The 28,000-nt window shown below is 48.4% G+C and overlaps 1 protein-coding gene across 5 annotated transcripts; it reads right to left on the bottom strand.

Moving 5' to 3' along the window:
• Window positions 1-5,816: 5,816 nt before the first annotated feature.
• On the bottom strand, window positions 5,817-23,784 carry PHOSPHO1 (phosphoethanolamine/phosphocholine phosphatase 1). Of its 5 annotated transcripts, none has more exons than XM_079950042.1 (3): window positions 23,639-23,784; window positions 8,487-8,618; window positions 5,817-6,660 (listed from the first exon to the last, which is right to left on the bottom strand). In XM_079950042.1, exons 2-3 carry the CDS (start codon window positions 8,529-8,531, stop codon window positions 5,899-5,901), a joined length of 807 nt encoding a protein of 268 aa, XP_079806168.1. In that variant the 5' UTR covers window positions 8,532-8,618; window positions 23,639-23,784; the 3' UTR covers window positions 5,817-5,898. The 5 variants fall into 5 exon arrangements, with proteins under 5 accessions (XP_079806168.1, XP_079806167.1, XP_079806169.1 ...); XM_079950041.1 differs by lacking the exon at window positions 23,639-23,784 and adding an exon at window positions 22,357-22,668; XM_079950043.1 differs by lacking the exon at window positions 23,639-23,784 and adding an exon at window positions 14,492-14,513.
• Window positions 23,785-28,000: the final 4,216 nt, after the last annotated feature.

Here is a 28,000-nt window from a genome sequence, read left to right as displayed (position 1 = left end):
CTCCCTACATTGAGAAAAGCATCTGCAAAGTGCTTTGGAGGAGGCTAGGTATGTTGCGCTGCCTTGCTCCTGCCAGCTGGTGGCGCTCTTTGGATTTCATGGTCTAGACCAGGAGTCAGCAAGGTTTACCTTGCCTGGGCCGGTTCACTCCAGCGCTCTGTGGGCCAGATTGCGTGATTTCCGGTGTCTGTGTCTGCGCAGATGTGATTTCCGGCGCCGCAAAAGCAAGTCCCTGTGCTGTGCTGTGCTGTGCTGTGCCAGTTTAGCACAGTGCGCAGGGACTTGCTGAGTGGACGGCTCGGTTCAGGGGCGGCTTGTGGGCCGGTTAAATGACCCCCATGGGCTGCTTGGACCTTAGGTTGCTGACCCCTGGTCTAGACTCTAGAGCAGCCTTTTTCAACCTGTGGGTCCCCAGATGTTGTTGAACTACAACTCCCGTCACCCCTAGCTAGCAAGGCCAGAGCTCAGGGATGATGGGAGTTGTAGTCCAACAACATCTGGGGACCCACAGGTTGAGAAAGGCTGCTCTAGGGGGAAAGTGGAAGCTACTTGACTAGGCACTCGCAAAAGAACTGTTCACTTCCATTAGTGTACATGGGATTTCTGTCATTCCCCTTTGAGGTGTTGGGTGGCTTTTGTGCACGCAAATATCTGTCAGGGACTGGCTGGATGAGGAAGAATGGCGGAATCTGCCCAACCAAGAGCTCCCCAGGGAAGGCGCAGAGGAAGAGGGTTTTGAACCTGGGCCTGGTGGTGGGACACGGGACACACCTCTGAGGAGGGGACGAGCTGGGAAGTGCTAGAAACAGGGTGCTTGAGGGACAGCGAAGAGACCGGAAAGGGCGAGGAGTTTTCCAGTTTGGATGTAGGCACCAACAGCTATGACAGAGGGGAGGCGGACCTTGCAGTTCTCTCTTGGGGCCACTCGGACAGCTTCTTTGCTGAAAGTTTTCAACCCCGCCCCCACCCTAGAACAAGATGTTTATTGCAGGCATAGTAAAATTTGGCTCTCCAGATGTTTTGGGACTACAATTCCCATCATTCCTGACCACTGGTCCTGTTAGCTAGGGATCATGGGAGTTGTAAGTCCCAAAACATCTGGAGGGCTGAGTTTGTCTATACCTGGTTTATTGCAAGTTGCCAAGCAAGCGGCGAGCCAGGCAGACACAGAGGGAGTCCATTGGAGCTCACCGTAGCCAAAGATCACAGCGAGAGGGGCCTGACAGCGGGCTAGGGAGTGAAGATGGGGCTACAAGCCCATCTGAACAACTGCTTCATTAAGACAGGAACAACCTTTAGAAATCTCTGCTTTCTTTGCTTTCCTTTCCTCAATGAAGAAACTAACTGCACATTCACCAAGCGTCTCTCTCTCTCTCTCTCTCTGAGACCTGCAAATGACCTGCTCTGCCTGTCAGCTCCCTGACAGAGTCCATGTTGACTGCACCTCATGGATCATCAGAGCGGTTTGCCCATCACTCGTGACACCCATTAATGCAGAGACAGAGAACTAAGGGCACTGCAGATGTTGGAACTCCAACTCCCATCAGCCCCAGAGTCAGCGGGAGCAAGGCAGAAGCAGTTTGCCCCCTTTTGCCAAAATGAGAAGTGCTGTCCTCCCCCACCTCAGCCTCCCTTCCCTGGGTTGTGTGGTGGAGGCAATGCGGGTATTGCCTTTGAGGCTTCCGCTGCCTGAGGCAGCTGCTTCAGCTTGCCTCGTGGGTGGGCCAGGTTCTGGGGCAAGGATGCTGGGAGATGCAGTTGAGCAACTTCTGAAGGGTACCATGTTGTGTAGTCCTAGGCCTACACAGGAGGAGGGGAAGCTGGTTCTAAGGGTCTGGGCTGTGAAGGGCCTAGCAAATGTGCTTTTTGCATGCGCTGTGGTTAAAAAGGTGTTGTGGACAGGGATGAATATCTGTCGACGTGACGAGACAAAAATATGTATGACTTAACCACCAATGCCATTAAAAGGAAGCTGTGGGCCTGAGAATGAAGAGAGGAACTGAAGGGCTGGAAATATAGAAGTGGCTTAAGATGCTGGTTAAGGTTATGTGCGCATCAGTGGCTTCAAACACAGTGAGGTTGTTTCTTCCTCCTCCTCCCCATCTCAAGCTATATTTGCACATTGTGTGTACGCAGCCGGGGGGTGGGGTGTCGATGGTCTTCACTAGCTGCACGTTACCTGTTTGTTTTCCCCATGCAACCCCCACCCCCAAACAACTCTCTATTCATGAATCTTGACGTCTGAGCATGTGCAAGGGCAGTCCCAAATGTACACACCTCAGCTTCACGGTGAAGTGGACAGTGCTTATGTTTTCAAATGGGATGTGAACCAGTTTGAGGGGAAATGCCACCAAACAGCAGCATTTCTCAAGAAACTACAGCATACAGGTGACCTGTGTGGCTAACATCATGTGTACACTAGCAGTGGGAACACACTGGAGCCAGAGTAAACAGTAATGTGTGCCGGGCTAAGACAAGTGATGTTGGGCTCCAGGTACCATCAGCTTCAGGCAACGCAGCCAAGGTGATGAGGACTGTTGGGAGTTGCAGTCCTGGCAAGGATGGTTGGTGGCTGCCTGAGAATGGTTCCATTTTCTCTGGTCTTCAGTTCTTCTTGGAGAAGGGAGGGAAGCACATTAAGAGGGAGGTACACAGTCGAAAGGGGACGCAGGTGGCGCTGTGGGTTAAAGCCTCAGCGCCTAGGGCTTGCCGATCGAAAGGTCGGCGGTTCGAATCCCTGCGGTGGGGTGTGCTCCCGCTGCTCGGTCCCAGCGCCTGCCAACCTAGCAGTTCGAAAGCACCTCCGGGTGCAAGTAGATAAATAGGGACCGCTTACCGGCGGGAAGGTAAACGGCGTTTCCGTGTGCGGCTCTGGCTCTGGCTCTGGCTCTGGCCAGAGCAGCGATGTCACGCTGGCCACGTGACCCGGAAGTGTCTCCGGACAGCGCTGGCCCCTGGCCTCTTAAGTGAGATGGGCGCACAACCCCAGAGTCTGTCAAGACTGGCCCGTACGGGCAGGGGTACCTTTACCTTTACCTTTTACACAGTCGAAAAGATGGCTTATAAAACCATGCATCGCAAACTAGAAGTGGCTTCACCCCACAGGCCAACGGATACTGTGGTATCTTGGTTCTCAAACTTAATCCGTTCTGGAAATCTGTTCAACACCCGAAATGTTTGAAAACCAAGGCATGGCTTCCAGTTGGCTGCAGGAGCTTCCTGCACTCAAGCGGAAGCTGCGTCGGACTTTTGGCTTCTGAAAAACATTTTAAAAACCAGAACACTTACTACCAAGGGTTTCGGCGTTCAGGAGCCAATTTGTTCATCAACTAAGCCGTTTGAGAACCAAGGTTCCACTGTATAGGGAGATTGGTTTAGGACAGAAAGGGCAACTCCCCAGGAGGGAAGGATATCCCCTTCTCCTCAATATGCTTGCCAGGGTCTCAAGTAGAGAGATTCATACATTCAACATTGCAGGACAAAACAAAAAACAAAATTAACAGGCTACAGGGCGTTTTGGACACTTGGAAATGTAGTCACAGAGCATGCAGCTATTGTTGAAGTGTACACAAGACAAAATAAATTGAAATTTGTTTGCTAATTGTTTCTTTCTTTTTTTGCACGCTTACAAAAAGAGTTTCCATGGCTTTTAAGTTCCAACAAGCATTGACAGACCAGTGGAGAAAGGGAGGGAGTTGTTGACAACAAAGCAGGTTTGCAGAGGAAACAGAATTAAGGAGCAGGCGAAGGCAAAGCAAGACAGACTGACAAATGGGTTGGTTGTGCAATCTGCGGTGGATGAGCAGGCGGCAAGTGTAAGGACAGGAACATCTTGCTGGTTTCAGAGAAAGCAGCATGGGAGAGGGAAATTTAAGGCTGCAATAGAAATATAATAGAGAATCTGGCAGGTGTTGGGTTGCACTCACAGAAGCGTCTCTCGAAGCAATCTGTTGATGATCATTGCACACAAGGGCAGGACACACAATCCACATAGGGCCATATGACCCATGTATGATCTCATGGACCATCACTTATTGTTTACGTTAAGTACACCCTTGGGATTTCTGCGGCAGCAGCATGTATCTCACTTAGAAAGATACAAGCTTTGTTCAGATTAAATGTTTTGCACGGTCCCTTTTCCCAAACTTTGTCGGGTACCTGTTTCCCCCATTGCTAAAGTCTTTGTAGCTATTGATTGAATAGACGTGATTTCTTTCCAGGCATAGGGTTCTCAAGCCATTTTTCCAGGGGTGGAAGAAGCAGGTTCAGTTCTCACCAAAAAAGTAAGAATGGTAGATGTGCATTTTTGTCCTATATCCCAGGTTCTACAAATGCTAAATACTTGCTCTTTTTTAAAAAAATGAAGGCTAGAGAATGGGAGATTATGGTTCATCTGTGGGAGGAACATCCCCCACTCTCCATAAATGCTCATGTTCCTAGGGGACTGCAGTTCTGCAAAGGCATCCATGGATATTGAAGAGAGAATGCTCAACACCCTTATCAAATTACCATGCCCAGGGTTCTTTGTGGGAAGTCATTAGTGGGTAAAAAAGTAAAGGGACCCCTGACCATTAGGTCCAGTCGTGGCTGACTCTGGGGTTGCGGCACTCATCTCGCTTTATTGGCTGAGGGAGCCGACGCATTAGGGGGTAAGTGGGTACAAAAAACATCATATAGATGTAGCAGAAAGGGCCACCTTTTTCTTTAAAATGATGCATTTGTAGCACAAGACCCAACTTCACGTGGATTTCCCACCTTGCCAAACAATCCGTTTCTACTCCGCAACCCTGCCCCCAATCCGCCATTCATTTGGGAGGACGTGACTGCTGCAAACTGACAAATTCAGCATATGGGGAATAGAAAAACCCAGCCTGAATCTGCAAGGAAAAGAGCTGTGCAGGAATGGGAAAATGCCCAAAGGTGAAACCCAGGCCAGCAAGAGCCAAAACGTGCAACGGGAGCACAACTTGGGTGCTTTACCAGGATGATGCACCCTTAGAGAAAAATGGCGCCTCAAATATATCTTTGCTTGTTCTCATTTGCCCACTCTGTAACTCAAGTGCACACTGCCCCGACTGGCTTCTTCTTCCAACCCATTCAGTTCTGGAGACTCTTTGCTTGTTTTGCTATTCATTGCAACCTACAGGCCTTCCGATCCTGTTCGTTCCCCATTCATTATAGACACCAGCCTTTTCTGAGCAGCAGGAATACTGTACTCCTTGAAGAGGTTGTCTTGCCAGGGAAGGAAGGGGAGAGTAGAAAACACCATTCATAGGCTGCTGCAGCAAAAGTGCTTTCCCTTTTTGTTCCTGATGTGCTCAGCCAAAGTCAGGGAGTGGGGATGGAGCTATAGTCCTTCGGTTGTTGTTGGACCACAGCCCCAGCCCCCCCAATTTAGATAAACAATTAAAGACAATTCTGACATCCTGTTAGATGGAGTAGGATCTGGAAATGTAATTTTTTAAAAAAGGGTGTTTGTTAAGGGAAGGGGAGAAGAGCTATATTCAACACCCGTGAGCAGTCAAAATGCTTTGGTAGCGACAGAATTTCCCCATGCACTAAGAGCGCTACTGAGAACCAGCCCGAGCGAAACGAGATGCGTGGGTTTAGCAAATGCAAAAGTATTTTGCTTTTGCTTTCCAAAAAGGCAATCAAAAATATTTAAAGTGTCCTGTCATCCACCCACCCTTCCTTCAATAGATTTCCTAACTGCATAGTGAGCCCTTATCTCTAGGCTGAAGGAAGGGGAGACCCAGAGACAAGAGATTTTGAGGTGAAGAAAGCCCAGGGAGAGAGAGAGAGCCTTAAGCCAAGCGTGAGAGAGCTGTGATGCTATAATCGTTCAGATCTTTCCAAACGAGAGCAGCTGTTTCCTCCCGCCAAAGGTCTCCCCCGCCCTCAACATTTCTTCTTGAGAACTTCTTGAAGGTGACAAGAAATCTCTACGGCAGAGTCCCAGGGGACGACAGTGGCCTGGTAAGTCCCAGGCTGGCTTTTCACAGTCTCCTGGATGAGCTGGTGCATGGGGTAGCCTTTCCTAGGGAAGGCGACGTCACTCGACTTCAGCGCGGTGGAAGGGCAGAAGTCATTGGCTCCGTCCCCTACGTAGAAGACACGGTCGAATCTGGCCCCTTCCTGTGCCCTCTCTGCCAGGTATTCTGTCAGGATCTTGTGCTTACACATGTTGGCTGGGCAACGCTTGCAGTTGTGCGAGTGGTAAGGGCCCAAGGTGAAGTAGCCTCTCTTGTCAAAGCTCGAGGGGTTGCTGAAGATCTTACGGAAGAGGGGGTAGGCCCCGGCCGCCTTCAAGGCGCACTCGATGCCAAACATGTTGGCGTCGGAGATGAGGATGATCTCGAAGTGCTCCTGCTGCTTGGAGAGGAGCTGGAAGAGGTCGGCCATGCCGGGGGAGAGCGGGATCCTTTCGTAGGCCGCTTTGAAGTCGGCCATCTTGACCCCCTGGTCGCACATGTACTGCAGGACCCGCTGCATGTACTCGTTGTAGAAACCCTCACGGTACGTGCTGCGGATCGACTCCGGGAGCTGCTTCCCCGGAGCGGCCTGGAGGATGGACTCGTCGCTGTTTTCGTTCACGATGGTCTCGTCGAAGTCGAAGATGAGGAGGTATTTCTGGCCCTGCGTTACGGCCATAGCCCTATCCTGCAGCAAGAACAGAGGCGAGATCCATTAAGCGGAGTCCTATTTGGGTGTGGCTTTCATTTGTTACTGCAAACGGACACAGTTGTACGTTCAAAGCACCTCCAAGAAAGGAGCATCCCCCCACCTGAGGGGGGGTGTTCTACTCAATGTTAGAAACTCAGATATGTAATCTAGGTGCCAAATGGCTCCTAAACCAAGGTTGCAGTCGCCAAAACAGAAAGTCTGGTTGCCATTTTGGGGCAATATGGCTCTAAAATCTTTATTTTTCAAAGGAAGGGCTGACTGTGACTAATTATCAGTTAAACCCCTGGCTAGTTCAGATGACAACCTTGAGTTAGGTTAAGAACTTGGAGAAGTTACAAGAACAAAAGTCACCGGAGTACAGGGACAGTCTAAAACATAGATTGGCCTATTCCGACCTCTTTTCCTTAATGGCGACTGCTCTTGCTCAGGCTGCACAGAAAAAGCATTTTGGTTCCTGAAATTCATTCTGATTGTGCGATATAACTGATCGCATTCTACGGGATGGGATATTAAGTGTGTGAAAACAGTCTAGAACCAATGATCCCCAGAGGGTGGAGATGTCAGATGCTATCCTGGTGCCCGGGCGCCTTCACTTGGTCACAAGTGCTCAAAAGCCAGGTGCAAAATGTGCCTGGCGCCTAGCTAATTTCGAACACTGGTTCCACTGAGTCTTAAGTACCCAGCGGCAAACCCCAGCCATGGGCAGGGTTTTTAAAATCTCCCCCTGCCTTGTACATTCAATGTCTCCGACTACCAGCGAGCCGCCTTTCATTTCCCAGTGGAAACTCTGGTATGGAAAAAGCCTAAAAATTTGAGCGGGGAAGAAAACAGGTCTGCCGAGTCAGCTACTTAGACAAAATCGCTACAGCCCGGTTGCCTCTTTGAGCATATCTTCCCAGCCATAATCTTTTCCCTCATGTTATCTTCAACTCTGACCGTTAAGAGGCTTAGCCTGCAAGTAAAGGGGATCAGAGGTTTGCATCCATCTTAATCCAGGCCGCGCTCCTTAGTGAGCAAGACGATTACTTGCCCTTGAAACCTGCATGCCAGTGCCACAAAAGGACAGCTGATGTGAGGCTGGGAAACTGGAGAATGAATACACTTGAGGTGGGTGGAAAGATGGCTTGAATCTGTGTGGGGATCTTTGTGTTGGGGTGAGGCAGCTCGATACTGGATTTCCTGGAATTCAGTAGGAGTTATCACCATTTGGATTTTCACTGAGTTTTTAGAACTCAGTGAAAATCAAATAAATGACGATGGTAGGGTTTTAGTCCCCACAGAGCTTTGAAACCCCTAGCAGAGTCAGCAAATCTTTCCTGGTGTCTGAGCCCCACCTAACTGATTGCCCCCCTCCCACACCATCTCTCCAGCCTCACTTCTCCTACCTCATCGACTTACCTGTGCGCTTTGCTCTGCCATCGCACTACTTTATATAGATCCTGCCCGCCAATCAGAAATGAGGAATGCCAGCCAATGAAGAGACGGAGGCGTGGCCTAGAGGTTGCGGGCAGTAGAGGCAAAGTGGTTAAGCTAATAGACAGAGGCATCTTCAACCAGAGTCGGACCAAGGCGTTTTTGCCGCTGAAGTCCAAGCTACCCCCCCTCCACACAAACACACACACACCTCCAGAGGCCCTGCTGCTACCAGGGCCAACCCTGGAGAAAGGAGCTCGCTTCGCCCTGCCTTCCAGCATCGGAGGCACAGGTTGGCTTGCGGCCCTCCGTGCGATGGCGACATCCAGGCTTTTGAGATCCTGGTTCCCTGCAGCAGAAGCAGCGCATTTCTGGAGATTCGTGCTCACCTTAAGAAAGCATTGCAGCCCGACACTTTCGAAGCACCTTCTCATCTTCAGTTCCTTAGTAGCCAACACGCTGCATCAACCGGGGTTATCTCTCTCTCTGCCTCTCTCTCTTTCCACAGAAAGGTCTCTTTGCTGCCAGAGAAACCACACACTGCCATTTTTGCGAGGGCCCATGCCTGTCCTGTTATTTCTTGTGAATAAGCTCCAGTTATTTCTTTAAAAGACAGCCTTGCTTTCGACATCTCTGTTTCAGTCCAATCAATAAATAAGGCTCCATGCACATCACACATGGAAAGCACACGGCTTCCTCAGAATAATTCTGGGAACTGTAGTCCCCCCCCCCCCGATACAGCACCTTTAACAAACTGCGGTTCCCAGGATTCTTGGTTGGGGAGTCATGTGCCTTCAATCTACGGCATGTATGTGCCATAAATCTGGTGCAAATTGAAGCGCATGGGAGCTCAGGATGCAGAGAAGGTCTGGCTTCTCCATCACTGAGAAATCCTGGAGAAAGTCTGCCTTCTGTGGATCTCTTTAGAAAAGTGGCTCCCTTGCGCCTGGCAAAGCCATTTTGGACGAGAGGAAGTGACTTCTTTCAAGGTAAGGAAGTAGTGGTCCGCCCTCAACTCTTTCTCCCACATTGCAAAACACTTCCCACTCCCTACTGATTCCTGGTAGCCATCGGAGACTACTGCAAGGGCATTTTTTATTTTTATTTTGCAGTCCCAGAACCGCACTTCCGTCACGGGTGGGCTACCTTTAGGATACGGGGTGAAGCAATCAATGAAGTTGCCAGCTCTCTGTATTAGGATACATTTAAAACATGCAGAAGCCAGAGGGGTCTCTACACCCACCCAACCCTATTACAGTGGTACCTCAGGTTAAGAACTTAATTCGTTCTGGACGTCCGTTCTTAACCTGAAACTGTTCTTAACCTGAGGTACCACTTTAGCTAATGGGGCCTCCCGCTGCTGCCATGCAATTTCTGTTCTCATCCTGAGGTAAGGTTCTTAACCCGAGGTACTATTTCTGGGTTAGTGGAGTCTGTAACCTGAAGCGTCTGTAACCCGAGGTACCACTGTACTGGCTTTGGCTACACAAATCAATAATATTCATATTCAAAATAATAGTCATTCACACCTCTCTACACCCGTCAATCACGGTATCATCATAAGATACATCCCGGCTAGGCAATGGCACTCAGAGAGGACATGGAATAAGGCCTGGAATCAGAATTGTAGAGTCAGAAGGGACCCTCGAGGGTCATCTAGTCCAACCCCCTGCAACTCAGGAATCCCAGCTAAAGCATCCATGACAGATGGCCACCCAACTTCTGCTTAAGAAACCTCCGCTGCCGAGCAGCTCTTACCGTCAGGAAGTTCTTCCCGAGGTTCAGTCGGAAATCGGAATCTCCTTTCTTGCACATTGAAGGCATTGGGTTCGAGTCCTACCCTCCAGAGCAGCCTCCCATCCCATTGTAGCCTCACATAATATATTGCCTCACAATCACATTGGGCAGCTAAGATTCTATATAAACCTGCATGGGCTGCTGGTTTGTTTCAGCCATGAACTCTTTCTTAAGAGATGGGCACAATTGGCAGAAGAGAAAAGCGTCATCTTCTTTCGCTCCGCTGCCATCATGTGGCCAGAAAAGGTAAAAGAGCGAAATTCTAAGAAAATGCTTGATAACTCGTGGAACGTAATCCACTGAGAGCACTCAAGCATACTTATAAAAATAGCAGGGAGGCAGATGTACAGAACAACAGTTTTAATGCTGGTTGTTGTCAGTCTGTCCCCTGCAAAGCAGCCTGCCTGTTTTCATTGTGTTTTTTTAAAAAAGCCCTAGGTAGGTAAAGGGACCCCTGACCATTAAGTCCAGTCATGACCGACTCTGGGGTTGCGGTGCTCATCTCGCTTTATTGGCCGAGGGAGCCGGCGTACAGCTTCCAGGTCATGTGGCCAGCATGACTAAGCTGCTTCTGGCAAACCAGAGCAGCACACGGAAATGCCATTAGGCCGTGTTTTCTCTTCATTGTATTTTTTTTAATCACAGATGCTTTGGGGGCTCCTTGGAAAGGGCAGAATGCTAATTTAATAAGCAAAATAAACATACTGAGGACGCCAGATTTGTGCAGGAAAAACTGAAGTGGATGATTAATTTTTTAATCCTCAAATTCATATGCTATTAACTCATCAAGCAGATTAACAGATATGTTGTGCCCAATTTGTAGTCTGGAGCAGACCTGAAACTGACTCTGCTCTCATCTGAAATAAATAAATAAATAAATAAATAAATAAATAAATAAATAAATAAATGAATGAATGAATGAATGAATGAATGAATGAATGAATGAAAGAAATAATATTTTGGGCGGCTCACAAAAGAATATGAAAAACATGATAAAACATCAAACATTAAAAACTTCTCTAAACAGGGCTGCCTTCAGAGGTCTTCTGAAAGTCAGGTAGTTGTTTATTTCCTTGACATCTGATGGGAGGGGGTTCCACAGGGCGGGTGCCACTACCGAGAAGGCCCTCTGCCTGGTTCCCTGTAACCTCAATTCTCGGTGTCTGAGGGACACTGAGGACCTTGGAGGTGGAGCTGGAGCTCAGCATCCTGGCTGAACGATGCTGGAGCTCAGCATCCTGGCTGACGCTTCTTCAGGTAAAGACTTGCAACAGGTAGTCCGGAGAGGTTAAAGGCTTTGCTGGTCACTGCAATGTAAACTTATGCTCCGGCACAGTCTAAGAAGCAATGCCTGTTTGGAGTGAGGAGGGCTGAATTCTATGAATGAATGAATGAATGAATGAATGAATGAATGAATGAATGTGATCCATTTGTCCCCAGTCCCCTGCTTTTCTGCCACATCCCTCAAAGCTACGGTTCAAAACCCCAAACACACAGAAGCCTCTGAAAAATTGCTAGCTTAAATCCCACTGCTGGGACACACAGACGGCGAATCTCTGCTCCAGCAGATGGCAAAGTCCTAGCGCTGCTCTGGGCCGGAGAGCACTTTCCTTTTCACAGGATGTTCCCTGTCCTAGGCTGCCCCCGGCTTGGCAAGCGCGGTGCGGAACATGTGGGATGTGCCGAGTCAGCAGTGCCACATGCTACCAATTAAGCACAGCGAGACGTGGCACCTCTCAAGCGATGGTTCATGATTGGTGTTTTGTTTTTAAAATTTATTTTTGGGGACAACCTAAGCTGGTCAGATTCTTGGGACTGGGCTATGCCACAGGCAGGCAGCCGTCTGTGTGCAGATCCATTTATACCTTGCTGCAACAGAAGGCAGAATTCAGAGAACTAGCAAATGGCCCGATGCGGGACATCTTTGGGTGTGGGTGCCCATATTGCACAGCCCCATAGGATGCCAGTAAGGTAGGTATGTCCAAAAGTACATTTCGGGGACACAATCCGTGGCAGTATATGTCCTGGGGTAAAATTGTTAAAAAGCTCAACCACTTCAATCCTTAAAAAAGCTCAAGAACTTTGGGGTAAACTTCAATCCTAAAAGGGATGCGGGTGGCGCTGTGGTCTAAACCAGTGTTTCCCAACCTTGGGCCTCCAGCTGTTTTTGAACTACAATTCCCATCATCCCTGACCACTGGTCTTGCTAGCTAGGGATGATGGGAGTTGTAGTCCAAAAACAGCTGGAGGCCCAAGATTGGGAAACACTGGTCTAAACCACTGAGCCTCTTGGGCTTGCTGATCAGAAGGTCAGCGGTTTGAATCCCTGTGACGGGGTGAGCTCCCGTTGCTCGGTCCCAGCTCCTGCCAACCTAGCAGTTTGAAAGCACGCCAGTGCAAGTAGATAAATAGGTACCGCTCTAGAGGGAAGGTAAACGGCGTTTCCGTGTGCTGCTCTGATTCGCCAGAAGCGGCTTAGTCATGCTGGCCACATGACCCGGAAGCTGTCTGCGGACAAACGCCGGCTCCCTCGGCCTATAGAGCGAGATGAGCGCACAACCCCAGAGTCGTCCGCGACTGGACCTAACGGTCAGGAGTACCTTTACTGAGCTAGATGGCAGTATATGTCCTGGGGTAAAATTGTAAAAAAGCCCAACAACTTCAATCCTAAAAAAAAGGCCAACAACTTTGGTCGGCCCTCACTTCATCAAATCTGGCCCTCTTTGAAAAAAGTTTGGAGACCCCTGCAGTAAGGGAAGGTGGACCAGTGTTAATACTGCTCTCGCCCACCCCCAAGTGCAGTGCTTCTGAATAGCAGTCATTTGCTTATATGGAATAAAATTTTAAAGGGGTGCCTTTGAGGATAACATTGCACGATTATCCAACCTGACCCAAAGCCCCGTCGGTTAAAGTGTGGTGCTGGTAACACCAAGGCTGCAGGTCCGATTCCCACCTGGGACAGCTGCGTATTCCTGCATTGCACAGAGTTGCACTCGATGATCCTCAGGTCTCTACAATTCTATGATTCTATAATAGGCTTCCTCAACCTCGGCCCTCCAGATGTTCTGAGACTACAATTCCCATCATCCCTGACCACTGGTCTGGGTAGCTAGGGATCATGGGAGTTGTAGGCCAAAAACATCTAGAGGGTCGAGGTTGAGGAAGCCTGTTCTATAACATCCCTCATGCACTGCACTGGGGCACTTCTGTGGAGGAATGAGCAGAACAACCAGGATCTACTAGCAGATTTCTGAGCAGTTTGCAGTTGATTGATGGGGATTTCTGACTCCTTGTTGTTCAGCCATAGCTATGACAACATTACTCTTCCCCCCTCCATCAAACGATTGTAGTGGGGGTGTGGGAGCGGAGGCAGCTGACGGTTTCTAGGAACAGATTTGGGTAAACTCAGGTCACAGTTGCCACACTCAAAACAAATCCCTGTGTTCAGCAGATGCTCAGAAGCACAATTCTTTCATTCTAAAAGTGTACACCTTTTGCAAGTGGGTGGATCTCTGGGTTCTAGTCACACCCAAAGTACAGTGGTACCTCGGGTTAAGAACTTAATTTGTTCCAGAGGTCCTTTCTTAACCTGAAACTGTTCTTAACCTGAGGTACCACTTTAGCTAATGGGGCCTCCCGCTGCTGCTGCTGCGCGATTTCTGTTCTCATCCTGAAGCAAAGTTCTTAACCTGAGGTACTATTTCTGGGTTAGCGGAGTCTGTAACCTGAAGCGTACGTAACCTGAAGCGTACGTAACCTGAGGTACCACTGTATTTGGCTAATTGTGAAGTGGCATCTTAAGCCTAAGTTACAGTCACTGCAACGGAATGTCTAGGTGCCTTTTTTGGGATCAGATTATTATTATTTATTTAATTTATTTCTTTATTTTCATTTCTGTACCGCTTTGTATTTTGAAGAAAAACACCTCACAGCGGTTTACAACACATTAAAAACCAAATACAGGCAACTCCCCATTTGCACAGAGGTTGCATTCTGGGTCATTACGCTGTGTGGCCCCGGGGTTCTGCGTCAAAGCATTCTTGCGGCTCACTTGGTCTAAGAGGTTGGACAGCCCTGATCTAGAAGACCACAGGTTCACTAGCTGGTGTAGTGAGGGTTGCAATGAAAGTAGGCCAAGTGTATGGCACACTATGTTCCCTGCCAACACACCCAAAAGGGAAGTAAAATCAAACACCCTCCCAACTCTGTAGATGCAGGAAGTTTGGGCAGAGGGTGTGCGATGCTCCCATGGTCTTAGAGCAAAGGCTACGGTGGAGGCGGCCCTTGAACACAGGTCTCCCATGACCCTGATCCAAAGCTGCAATAGCTCCGTCTTCTTTTGGACTTGCAAGGGTGGAATCTGAACTTTCCAGCCAGGGCAAAGGCAGCTCAGGGACAGCTTCTTCCCTAAAGCAGCCTTCCTTCCTTGGGATTCCTCCACATGCCTCTGCACCGAGGTCTTATTGATTTGCAGAAGGAAAGGGCCATTCGGTGTGCAAATAACACAAGCATGCCTCTCCTTGGGCAATGCCGCCAAAAGCACTCAGAACATTTCAAAATACCTTCCTCCCCAAAGAGGCATTTGCGACTTCCCTACCTCTGTAACTGGCGAAAGGCTGGAGAGGAATACAATGTTTGTGTCCCTGCTTAACCTCCCTGCTGAGAAACTCCAAGCACAGCCTAAACATCGGAGAACTGTTCTCTGGAGCACAGCTGAGTCATGCTAATATTTGGCACATCCAGCAGCAGCAGCACTGGGGCTGGGGGAAGGGAGATAAGACATCACAACAGAGTTTTCCAGAGAATGAATCAACGATTCCCTGGGCATGGGAAGGAAAGGAAAGGGGGGATATCTAAACACGAGCCAGGACAAACACTCTGTTCCAATTCTCAGCTAGCCTGGGGCAGCGATGGGGAACCTCTGCCCCTGCCCCCAACTCATAAAGGTAAAGGTAAAGGTACCCCTGCCCGTACGGGCCAGTCTTGACAGACTCTGGGGTTGTGCGCCCATCTCACTTAAGAGGCCAGGGGCCAGCGCTGTCCGGAGACACTTCCGGGTCACGTGGCCAGCGTGACATCGCTGCTCTGGCGAGCCAGAGCCGCACACGGAAACGCCGTTTACCTTCCCGCTGGTAAGCGGTCCCTATTTATCTACTTGCACCCGGAGGTGCTTTCGATTCCTATTCCTATTTAGGGACGCGGGTGGCGCTGTGGTCTAAACCACTGAGCCTAGGGCTTGCTGATCAGAAGGTTGGCGGTTCAAATCCCTGCGACGGGGTGAGCTTCCGTTGCTCGGTCCCTGCTTCTGCCAACCTAGCAGTTCGAAAGCACATCAAAGTGCAAGTAGATAAATAGGTACCACTCTGGCAGGAAGGTAAACGGCGTTTCCATGTGCTGCTCTGGTTTCGCCAGAAGCGGCTTAGTCATGCTGGCCACATGACCCGGAAAAACTGTCTGCGGACAAACGTTGGCTCCCTTGGCCTGTAAAGCGAGATGAGTGCAGCAACCCCAGAAACGATTGCGACTGGACTTAACTGTCAGGGGTCCTTTACCTTTTTATTCCTTATTTATTAGCCCACCCATCTGACTGGGTTGCCCCAGCCACTCTGGTTGGCTTCCAACATATATACAAACACAAGAAAACATTTAAAAACTCCCCCATGCAGGGCTGCCTTCAGATGTCTTCTAAAGGTTCTATAGTCACTTATCACCTTGGCTCGGGGGGGTGTATGCGTGTGTCGCTTAACTCCATACCCTCCAATGAAAATAGGGACTTAACGTTCTACCATACCCTCCAGCAATTCCCCAATGAAAACAGGGACGTCCTAAGGAAAAGTGGGACATTCCGGGGTCTAGTTAACAACAACAATAAAATTTTATTATTTATACCCCGCCCATCTGGCTAGGTTTCCCCAGCTACTCTGGGTGGCTTACAGAATATATATTCAGAATATTAACCGGACGGCTCCTGTAAATCCAGGACTGTCCCTGGAAAACAGGGACGCTTGGAGGGTCTGCCGACTCCAGTTCCCATCAGCCCCAGCCAGTATGGCCAAGGGTTGGCAGCTCAACAACATCTCCATCCCTGTCCTTAGGGACCGCAGAGCCGGTAGAGGGAAGCAGGTGCTGGCCTTTGCCAATCAGAGCAGAGGTGGGGAACCCCAGGCCAAATGTGGGGCTCACCCCAGGCCTCTGTGTGGCCCTCAGAACTCTCCCAAGGTCTCACCCCTCACCAGCCCTGCTCCCAAAGCCAAGCCCTTTTTTGTTTGCCTTGTGCGCGTCCTCGAAGGAGGATAATGATGCCTCTGTCGTGGGTGGAGGATAAAGAAGGCACGGCGAGGGTGTGGAAACCAGCCGCGACATACATGTACTTTTATTGGTCTGCCCATTTTTTCCAGCGGCCCAGCAGGGAATGCAGCCTGTGGTCAGAAAACAATGCTTCCCCACCCCTGGGTTAGAAAGAGCCAAGGCTGCTGGGTCGCTTCCACCCAAGCAAAGCGTCCAGGGAGTTTAAGAGCAGCCTGGCTCCAACCAGGTGCCAACCGTCTGTTTTACAGCTCGCACCTTTGCTCTTGACATTGTCAGACTGATCTCCCTCCACCTTTGGCCTCCACTTCTCCTCTTCCCTTTATCGCTCATCTATTTAAGTTTGTAGATCTCAGGGCAGAGGCCTGCTTCTCACTTTATTATTATTATTATGGTGACTGATGTGAGCAGTGCGGTCTAGTGGTTATAGAGAGTTGGATCAGGGTCTGGGGAAGAGAAGGGTTCAAATCCCCACTCAGCGATTAAGCTCAACTAGGTTGATATTGGGGCCAGTCACTCACTTTCTGCCTAAATCTACCTTGCAGGGTTGTTGTTGTTGTGAGGACAAAATGGGGAGGAGGAGAAATGCGCATGCTACCTTGGAGGAGAGGTGAGATATAAATGCAATATATTAAGTAAACTTTGGGAAACAGTCAAAATAAATAAATGTCCAGTAGCACCTTAGAGACCAACTAAATTTGTTTTGGGTATAAGCTTTCGAAAGCTTATACAGTGGTACCTTGGGTTACATATGCTTCAGGTTACATATGCTTCAGGTTACATACGCTTCAGGTTACAGACTCCGCTCACCCAGAAATAGTGCTTCAGGTTAAGGACTGGTGATTGGGAGTGGCCACCAAGACCATATAACACCAGTCCTGAAAGATCTTCATTGGCTCCCAGTACGTTTCCGAGCACAATTCAAAGTGTTGGTGCTGACCTTTAAAGCCCTAAATGGCCTCAGCCCAGTATACCTGAAGAAGCATCTCCACCCCCATCGTTCTGGCTTTTGGCGGTTTCCTCGCTGCGAGAAGTGAGGTTACAGGGAACCAGGCAGAGGGCCTTCTTGGTAGTGGCACCTGCCCTGTGGAACGCCCTCCCAGCAGAAGTCAAGGCAATAAACAACTATTTTACTTTTAAAAGACAACTGAAGGCAGCCCTGTTTAGGGAAGTTTTTAATGTCTGATGCTCTATTGTTTTTATTATTTGGTTGGAAGCTGCCCAGAGTGGCTGGGGAAACCCAGCCAGATGGGAGGGGTATAAAATAATAATAATAATAATAATAATAATAATAATAATAATAATAATAATGTACAACAACGATGGCTAAGTTAGGTCAGATAGGACCTAACAGGGTCCCTTCCAACTCTATGACCTGCACGGAGACGAGACACAATGTTTATCCTCAGCAACTGTTACTCGGTGACATACCATCCCTGAACAAGGGGGTTTGTATGAATGGCTGTCCCCCAATATAAAAACATTCCCTCCATGCAGAAAATGAGCATTTCAGGACTCCCAGACTTCCTCTCTGCCGTGCTAGCTTCCTATGTGGAGGGAATACTTGCGTACGGCGGAGTATCCATCCAATTCGTGCCAGAAATGGTCAGAAAACTGCCTGTCGTACCAGAGTAATGACACACCGAAAACTGGCCCGATAGCTAAATGTCTTTTCTTTCTGCACAGCCCCTCTCTGCGTATAAAGCAACTTACAATCGTTGCCCAATTTATCGTTCTCAATAACCCTGTGAGGTAGGACAAAAAAGGCAATCACTTCTGCACCGTGTCACCCGCAATCCTCAACCGGAGTTGCCACGTCCATCCAGTTACAACAAAAAAATTCAGGCATTCCTCCATGTTAAGGAGAACTGCACTGAGCTTTGGAGAGGCTTTATTTTAAACAGAATGCCTTTAATTTAGAGGAGAGGCATTTAGGTAGATTCTAAATTTAGCCTTCTCTGCTTTTCTTTGAAGAAGCTGGTCTGTTGTAAAATCCCTTCTTTTCCACACTGACAGGATAAACATATTGCTTGCCTAATGGCAGCTGGTCTGTAGGAGTCCCCCCAGAAAGGAAAAACATCTGACCAGGAGGTTGGGGGGGGGGATGGAAGAGAGAAGGCCAAGAAGGATAAACAAAAAAGAAAATTAATAGGGAATGAAATAAAACTCTGTATGGAGAAACCTCTTATTTGTATTGGAAGGCTCTACATCCAGCAAATAAAACAGGACGCTTGTTTGGAGAGGATCTCCGGGATTGCTATATTTGAAGGCGTCTAAACCACGATTTCCAAACATGCCCTACATTCGGAGTTACTCTCTCCTTGCAACAGAAGGCTCAGAGAATGTGGGTGTTGAGAACTTTGCATGGGAAGGAAGAAGGGAAGGGCAGGAAAATGGGGAAGGTAATTGGGCGAGAAGCTTAAGAGCAACTGACGAATGGGGAAGTCAAAGCCGGGATACCAGAAAGATGAGTGCAATCTTTTATCGGTATGCAGGGGCAAGAGGTATGAGGAACACACAGCATTTTAGGGTGGTGTGGGTGTGTACATGTGGACAAACGTTTCAGCGAAGGGTTTGAGCAAAGCAGCTGTGTCCATGTGCATTCGGGAATGAGGAAGAGCGCTCAAGATAAGACAGGGACTTTTGCCAAGAGGTACAACTCTTTTGATGCAACAGCCTATAATCTCGCCTCCTTAACTCTGCTTGCAGTTACTTTGATTTTTGAGAACCCAAGTTTCTAAGCTTTCAAAATGGGAACGATCTGAAGATGCAGAGGCAATGATTGGTGAATTTTTAAATGAGGGCAGGGGGTGCTGAGCAGGGTTTCCAATAGCCTAGGTTTCAGTGCCTTGTATAATTTTAGGGCTGGGGAACATCTGGCCCTCCAGATGTTGCCGCACTGCAGCTTTAATCATCCCTGGCCATTACCTGGAGGGCCACAGGTTCCCTATATCGGCTTTAGATCCTGCCTCAAGAAAGACTAATGTAAACCAGAGTAAAAGGTAAAGGTAAAGGGACCCCTGACCATTAGGTCCAGTCATGGCCGACTCTGGGGTTGCAGCGCTCATCTTGCTTTATTGGCTGAGGGAGCCGGCGTACAGCTTCCGGGTCATGTGGCCAGCACTAAGTCACTTCTGGCGAACCAGAGCAGCGCACGGAAATGCCGTTTACCTTCCCGCCGGAGCGGTACCTATTTATCTACTTGCACTTTGACGTGCTTTCAAACTGCTAGGTTGGCAGGAGCAGGGACCAAGCAACGGGAGCTCACCCCCTTGCGGGGATTCGAACCGCTGACCTTCTGATCGGCAAGCCCTTGGCTCTGTGGTTTAACCCACAGCACCACCGCGTCCAAGAAACTAGAGTACACAATTTGCATGAGAGGACCCCCACCATATACTGAGGGAAGAAGGCAGAGCACACACAATCCTGCTCATGGCACAAGGACCAAGCTGGAAATCTGCTTCTACTTGCAGTTACCACGAGACAAACATGACCTTGAAGATGTCCCCCTTCCCCCTGGAATTGCTAAGGTTAGGCCTTGCATTTACAATTTCAGGGGCACGACAAAATTGCTCTCCAGTGCTGCTGGCCCTAAAAGAATTGGCAGAGGCCCTGGGAGGGTGTTGGGTTCAAGCCACTCCTCTTTGCCTCAGTTCTGCCTCTGTAGAATGGGAATAATAGTCCCGTGTAGCACATTTCTGAGACAGGCAAGGCTTGTAACATACAGTCGTACCTTGGTTCTCAAATGCCTTGTGACTCGAACATTTTGTCTCCTGAACGCCGCAAACCCAGAAGCAAGTATTCCGGTTTGCAAACTTTTTTTGGAAGCCGAACGTCCAACGTGGCTTCCAGTTGAGTGCAGGAAGCCACGCCTTGGTTTTCGGAAGTCGAATGGACTTCCAGAACGGATTCCGTTCGAGAACCAAGGTACGGTTATATTGTAAACTGCATGCAAGCCATCTGCCTTGCAGGAGCATTTTACACTGCCTTGTACCAAGTTAGATCATTGTGTCCATCTAATGCATGACTTGCCTGCTCTGACTGCGAGGGATTCTCCAGTACAGTCGTACCTCGGGTTACAGACGCTTCAGGTTACAGACTCCGCTAACCCAGAAATAGTACCTCGGGTAAGAACTTTGCTTCAGGACGAGAACAGAAATCGCGCCGCAGTGGCAGCGGGAGGCCCCATTAGCTAAAGTGGTACCTCAGGTTAAGAACAGTTTCAGGTTATGAATGGACCTCCGGAATGAATTAAGTACCACTGTATTTCAGACATGAGTCACTCCTACCTGGAGATTGAAGCTGAAACTTTGGCCTACAGATGTTCAACCACTGAACTCAGTACAATCCGTGCAAAGTACCCTCAGCTGCCTGTCACATCAAAAGGCATTGCTTTGCTTCCTTAAAAGCATTCCGAGAGCCAGACCTCCAGCTCAGTATCTCAAAGACTCCTTCAAATCCCAGACCCATCCAAGTCCCTTGGATTAAGTATGAAGCTTCCTGGATCTGCTTGCCCTAGTACAGCCCGCGGACTGGCACTTCAAACTGGCACTAGCAGCAATGTTGTCTCCTTGCCCCCCCCCCTCAAACAACTTTCTACCCTGGCTCTCTTGGAGTAAAACCCCCAAAGCCTATTTGCATCTTTGGAGCCCGCAAAGATCTCAGTGCCTAGATCATTACTCCACTCTATCTTCTGTGTATTTGTTGCAGTTACATCCTGTCTTTGTTCCTATAGGGGAAAAAATCAGCCTATGCCCAGGTTGGGTCCCCAGGCAGCCTTCCAACCAAACACAGACAAGCCAGATCTTTGGCAAGGCTGCTGTGTCATGAGCCTCCAGACGATGTCCTGGGGCGATAAGCAACTTCTGGCCTCCCATTCTAATGCTGGCAGTCGCAGGGACCCTTCCTGCCCTGGAATAAAATATTGGGGGGGGGGGGTAAGCCCCGCCATCGATCACATGACGTGGTGCACAGACACAATTTGAATGGCAATGCCCATCAACTTGGGGCAGTGGTGGAGGCGGTGGCAGCCCGCTCAAATATTTTAGGAGTTCGCTCCTAAGCTGCCCCTATTAGGTAAGACAACTTGGCTAGTCCTTCCCCATCTCTGAGATCCTGCATAATGCGCTCGCCCCACCCCAAATGGGACAGTGGAATCAAAGAGGCGGCAGCTTTCATGTACACACAGAATGCAAAACAAGAACAGCATTAAAAAATAAATACAGTGGTACCTCGGGTTACGTATGCTTCAGGTTACAGACTCTGCTAACCCAGAAATAGTACCTCAGGTTAAGAACTGTGCTTCAGGATGAGAACAGAAATCGTGCTCTGGCGGTGCGGCAGCAGCAGGAGGCCCCATTAGCTAAAGTGGTGCTTCAGGTTAAGAACAGTTTCAGGTTAAGAACAGACCTCCGGAACGAATTAAGTACATAACCTGAGGTACCACTGTAAATCAAAAACCTACTACAAGGAAAAGTCACTTCCTCCCCACCAAAACAAGTGGTGGGTGCTTGGATGCCAGGTGGTTTTTGGAATAGGACGGTGTGAAGGGAAGGCAACTTTTCTAGGCATACCTGTGCCCTTGCCTTGGGCACAATGCACACCTTTACATCCTTAAATGACCTCCCTGGATCATCGCCACCTCTCTTCCCACAACCCTCCTTTCGTCTAACACTCCAGTAATCAGCATCTGGAGGGGGAAATTCTTCCTAAGTGCAATGGGCTGCTGTTTTAAAGGCAGAACAACATAAATGGACCACAGATCTTTAATGGCTAAGGTTATATATAACCTCTCCTTCCTCTGATCCCATCAAAGAGCTGGGATCAACGCCCCCCCCCAAATTAACTCTTCATCGCTTACTTATCCACATGACATCTCACAGCTACACTTATCATCTATAAGCCTCCCCATCCCTACCTATCCCCAAACTTCTGCAAAACTGCTGCCCCCCTCGCCCCAAGTCTACTGCTTCCAAGATCTCCTCTGCCACTCAACGCTACTCGGATTCCGCCTCCCCATCAGCACCCTCCTGCCCGCCACCCCCAGGGTCCCGGGCCCCATCCACTTTCTCTTGTGTCCCTTTTGCCCTTGGCCAGATCTCAGCTCAACTCTGCTCTCTCTTCCTCTCCCCGTCACCCCAAGTGCGGCAGACTCACGTGCGCTCTTGGACCGGATCCCAGCCGTCAAGCGGCAGATCCCTAGTTTCGCTTCACACTTCCAACTTTGCTCCCTGCATCGCTCTCCATGGGGGAAAAAAACAGCTTTCCCCTTCTCTCTCCCTGGCCAGCTTCCTTTTGAACGCCGAGGGCCGGCGGAGAGCTGATCATTCCACCCCTCCCCTCCTATTTTTTTTTTTTAAAGGAGGGTTGGGGTGGAGGGGTTGGGGGGGAGAAAGCGGCCCCCGGGTTCCTCCTTTTGCTTCTCCCTCCCCACCCGCACCAACCCAGCAGAGAATCCCGGGGCTCTGGAAAGAGACGGAAACTAAGCCCGGCGCTTGCTACATAGGACAACCGCAGTCCCCGCACGTCACAAGAGAGGCAGCCAATGGCAGCGGCTACTGGGCAGAGATCAAAAGAGGAGACGCCGCAACGGAGAAAGTGCATCCCGGAGCGCGCGCGCGCCCTCCTCCACGCCGAGGGGAGACACTTCGGCCAAGCAGGGGGGCGGGGGGAATAATCCCCGTAAAGTTTGCGCCCTGGTCCCCGTTGCATGGGTGCAGCCAGCATTTATGTTGGCAAGGGGAGGAGATGAGGGCTGGCAGGACACCCACCTGTCACCATCCTCTATCCAGTGGTCCCCAAACTTTTCTCAGCCCACTGCCCCCTTGGTTCCATAAACTCATCCCCTGTGGCGCACAGAAAGCATCCGAAACGGCAGTTTGCACGAGCCACCGAGGAAGCTAATGATAGCGCAAGAAAACTCGAAACGGCAACGATTCATAGCGCATTCATTCAAAATCCAGTAAAAACTGTTTTGAGTCAACAAAACTTGATCCACTGATGCCAGCTTTTCAAAGCCTGATAGTCATTTACACGACCCCCAGCGGCACCCCCCGGTGCCTAGTGCCTCCACGTAATCCACACACCCCGGAGGCAGTAACTACTTTGGGAACTACTGGTCTAGCAGATTCAGAATGAAATGTCTCAACAACAGTTGCTTAAAATTCATTTCTTTTGACCCCAAGTGCTCAGAAAAATCTGTCAAAACCGTTCTACAATCTCTACTTTTAGCTAAGTATTTTTATGTATTTGCTTGATTTAAGTGTGGGGCAGCTGCCCCTCCCACGTTTTTTTTTTTTTTTTGGCAATTACGCTTTTTAACTTAAGCGCCACAACCGGTTCAAGAGGCCAAGATGGTGCTTGGAGCCTAATGCCTCCCAAAGGAAAGTGCCAGCAAACGTGTTTTAAAGGGGGAAGAGGGAAGCAGAAGACCACCTACCTGTACCTGTGCCATCCTGAGGGTAAAAGCCACATGCAATGGGTAGGACCAGAGTGCAAAAAGTGCTCTAATCGAGTCATCGTCACCTGCCCTGAGCCAGCCCTATATTCTCAGCGGTAGCTGCACAAGGCGACGCCACGCATTCCCAGCAGAAATCACCCCCAGGGTGAAGGGAGATGTTTCTGATAATTATCTCCTTCCGCATTATTAGGGCGCCGCCTCTCTATCTGGTCAGGTGAAATGCAAAACAACCTTTCCCCGCAGAACAACTGCTGGAATTCTGCCTCGGAACAAGGAAAAAGCCACAGCATCCGGCTTTCCAAACAAGTTTCTAGAACTCAGTCTCACAACAGCACACTTGAAAGCGTGTGAAGACATAAGCCCTGCGGAATCGGAAGCTCAAGCGCCACACTGGTGCAGAACAAGGCTCTGGTGTCATGCACAGCCCCTGTCCCATTAGACAAAGCTAGAAAGTATTCAAAAATGGAAAAAAATATTGCCCAGTAGGCAAAGCTAGAAAGTATTAAAAAATGAAAACTCTCTACCACTGCGGTACATGCAGTAGAATTACGTAATTGTGCACCCCTAGATGACGCTGAAAAGGCAGAGAAAGAACATCAAGTCAAGCCTTATGCTGCAATGTGACCAACTCACCCACCGCAGCCCAACTCCTGCTATTCAGACCACAGTACAAAAACCACACGGTAAAAAACTTCTCTAGGTTTCTTCAGGTCACTGGCCTAAATCTGATATGGATTTGCTATGCTCCTGCTATGATCAGAGGGCATATCAAAACTACAAGACAGACATTGGTTTAAGAAACCACCTTCTCCTTCCAGAGAACCCTGAGAACTGCATTCCTAAGTTCACTCCCAAGTTGGCATCCTTCCCCTCCCCAAATCATCCCTGCCCCCGTTCTCAGTCCATAAAATTTGCAGCGTCACCTGTTTCATAAAAGCCAGAGGCGACTTGCAAAAGTGGCAAAGGCAGCGTTTGCTAGAGACAGAGGGTTGTGTCCGATGCTCGTCATACTCAAGAGAAGACCCACTGAAATGAATGGGCACAGCTGACTTCACTACATCAACCTCAATGGGCCTGATCTGAGTCAGATCAGAAGTTGGATGCAGATCAGTGTTTTGGCAGAAGTCAGGCCAGCCTGCAGATTTCAGTTTATGAAAAACGATTTGGTCATGCAAATGAAACATACCACTTAAATTGACAAGGGATCTCATGGGGACTTATCATTACGAGCATTAATTAACTGGGTCATGTTTAAAAGTCACCCTTTTCTAAGCAAGTTCTCTGATTTTTCCAACATATCTCTGCCCACTTCTACCACTCTAGATGGGGGGCCCCTATGATTTCCCTTATATTAAAGAGAAGACAACTATATTCCATGACCCTAGTAACTCCTACCCTTATGAATGTTTAAACATTAAAACTAAAATTATTGAAATTATAAAAAATAAAATCATTATTAACCAAGCAGCCAAGGGCACGTGTATCACCAACAAGTGTTAAGGTTTTTCACCCTTTCATTCTGGAAGAGTTTAGTTCATAACATATGTGTCCTATTATTCAATTTCCCATTAAGAGGCTGGCAAAAGAAGAACTAGAGAGTTCCCCAATGTCCTCACACACACCCTTCAAACAAATGTGATTTTAAAAAGCCAGATTCAGCACCTGTACCATATTGCCAGCCCCCAGTTCACTACTCAGCAAAAGAAACAAAAATAGACATGTTTAAAAATAAAGTTGCCATGGCTGGAAAACCTCACCCTGCTCCTGGCTAACTATAGATTTCAAACTGTGCCACAGAGAACATTAGATTACAGGGTTCTAAGCAATGGGTGGCATGTTAAACAACCCTACCACCACCCTAAAATACTGTGGACAGCTCACCTAAAGCATCTTTGGTTTTGCAGAACCTTCTAATTCAATACCACATGTTTGAGAGAGATAAGGGAAACGAGTCATTAAAGCACAGGGTGCGGTCCTTGCAAGGACTATTTTAGCCTACCAGAAAGCTGCAGATGTTGTCTCTACCAACTACCAAAGAATTCCTGAGGTCTCCCTATATTTAAGAAGTCTCCACACTGGCATAATGGCACCAATTACCCATACCAGGGCAGGCCAGTAGGAAATGCAACTCACTATTAAACTGATCATGCAACTGTGACAAACCTGACCCCCTACCATTTTTCAAACTCAATGAGTTTTCATCCCCGTGTTCTCACAAGTTCTGTTTAATTCTTTTTCTTTTTCACTTGAATTACCTAGGGTGATTTTTTGGGGGGAGGGGAAAATAGGAAACACCACCTTTTGGCCATGTTTGCAAACTGTTAACTGCAATTGCCTTGAACAAGGGAGTCACAAAAGCAACACAAAATTAAGGGGCCAGTGCGAAACACACAAGTGTTTACAGATATAATTCTTCTTCTTTGGCGATCACTTGTAGCCGAGTAAGATTGTCTTCCATAAACACAGTCTTAACAGTTGAGTCCGTAAGTGACTGTGGAGGCCAATTCTGGATCCACACGTCTTTCCAGTGGGGGAATTAGTTCACCTGTCTTCCCAAGTAAATGTGTAAAAATGTGTAAAAATTGTGTAAAAAATTTTGGAGACACAGATGAGAATGCATAACTGGGCCTTCTTGGTTGTGGCTCCACAACTCCATATTAAAAGTTAGACATTAAGCAGGTCCCACCTCCTGCATTTAAAGGTGGCTTTAAAATGCTTCCGTAAGTTTTTGATGGAGTGCATGGATGAAGGCAGTTAACTGGGGTGTGGGCTAGGTTACTGTTTTATGTTGGTAGTTTTAGTGTTATTATTGCCCACTATGTGCTTTAAAAAGGTTTTATTAAATGAACCTGTAATTTAAAATACTGTAAGCGCTTTGTGAAGGATTTCCTCACAAGGTGGATTATAATATATCATCATCATCATTATTAAAACATAAATTTTTGTTTCACAACTTGGGACCAAGCATTCCATTCAGGCAAGCAGGCTGGTGTGAGAGGGATTGGTCCTCTGTCCCTCCTTCTGCAACCAGCACGAAAGCCAAGCTCTGGTGGAGAGACGGGACATTCTGTCCCTTCTCTGCCAGAATTTCGCTCCCTATTTTTTACTAGCCTGTCCATCATCTAGCAACCAGCATTTCAGTCTTGCTCAGTAAGTAGGGGGTGGGCCTTACCTTCTTCTGCAGGTAGCACAGAAATGCATAGTGTTAGCCACTTATAACACTTCATAACCTTTTGAGGGCTTATGTACAGTGATGGGTTTGTATCCATTCATGACGGTATGGGTGCATTGATAAGTGCAGCTTCCCTCACCAGTCATTCTGGTGAATACTATACACTGAAGTTTCAGACACAATTGATTTATCCCTTTTCTCAAGCTGCCCTGCAAGCTGCATTTGATCAGCGCAAGACAATGCAGGTTAAATGCCTAAAGATAAGAGCAGGGGGCAGAAACCCTTTTTCAGCAGTGGGCCAGTCTACCGTCCCTCAGACCGTGTGGTGGGCTGGACTATATTTTGAAAAAAAAAAAAAAAAAATGAACAAATTCCTATGCCCCACAAATAACCCAGAGATGCATTTTAAATAAAAGGACACATTCTACTCATGTACAAACACGCTGATTCCCGGACTGTCAGTGGGCTGGATTTAGAAGGCGATTGGGCCGTATCCGGCCCCTGGGCCTTAGGTTGCCTGGATAAGAGTGTCCAGCTGTGGCTTGGGATATATGCTACAGAGAGAGCAAAGGCAGAAAGAAGCTAGAGTACCCCATCCCTCAGCTACTCATCCTATTTCATTCCACAGAGATAAACTAACAAGGTTATTTGTGTCCACAATTACACAAAGCCAATCATAAAACAATCCCTACTGATGCACTCCTCCCCGATAAACATTTACGGTACCAAGGAACTATACCAAGAAGTGCCATGCAATGCTATCTTAAAAATAAATAAATACAGGAATTTAAGAGCTGCAATTACATATTTTTATCTATCAAAACTGACCGCACTTTGGACAACAAGGGAAGAAGGCAGACTGTAATGCAATTTAGCGTTTTAATTTGCATAAAACTAGCGAAAGGACAGTGGTTGAAAGGAACAATACAATAAATAGCCAGCTTATCTCTTTCTCAAGTGCTTGCTACAGCTCTAACCTTGCATTTCCTTGCAGTCGGATATGCAGATAGCAGACTGGCTTGCTTCAGCCCAGCTTGCTCCTGTAAAGTTTCACAAGAAAACAAAAAAGAGCCTTTGTACAGAAAGTCAGCTGCTCCAAGCATAGCACAGGAAATGTTACATCAACTTGCAACAGTTGTGTCAGCAGCAATTCAATAACCATCAAGAAA

This window comes from Podarcis cretensis (genome assembly GCF_951804945.1).
Source record: "Podarcis cretensis genome assembly, chromosome: 13".
In the NCBI taxonomy this organism is placed as follows: Eukaryota; Metazoa; Chordata; class Lepidosauria; order Squamata; family Lacertidae; genus Podarcis; species Podarcis cretensis.
This window is presented reverse-complemented; position numbering and strand designations above follow the sequence as displayed.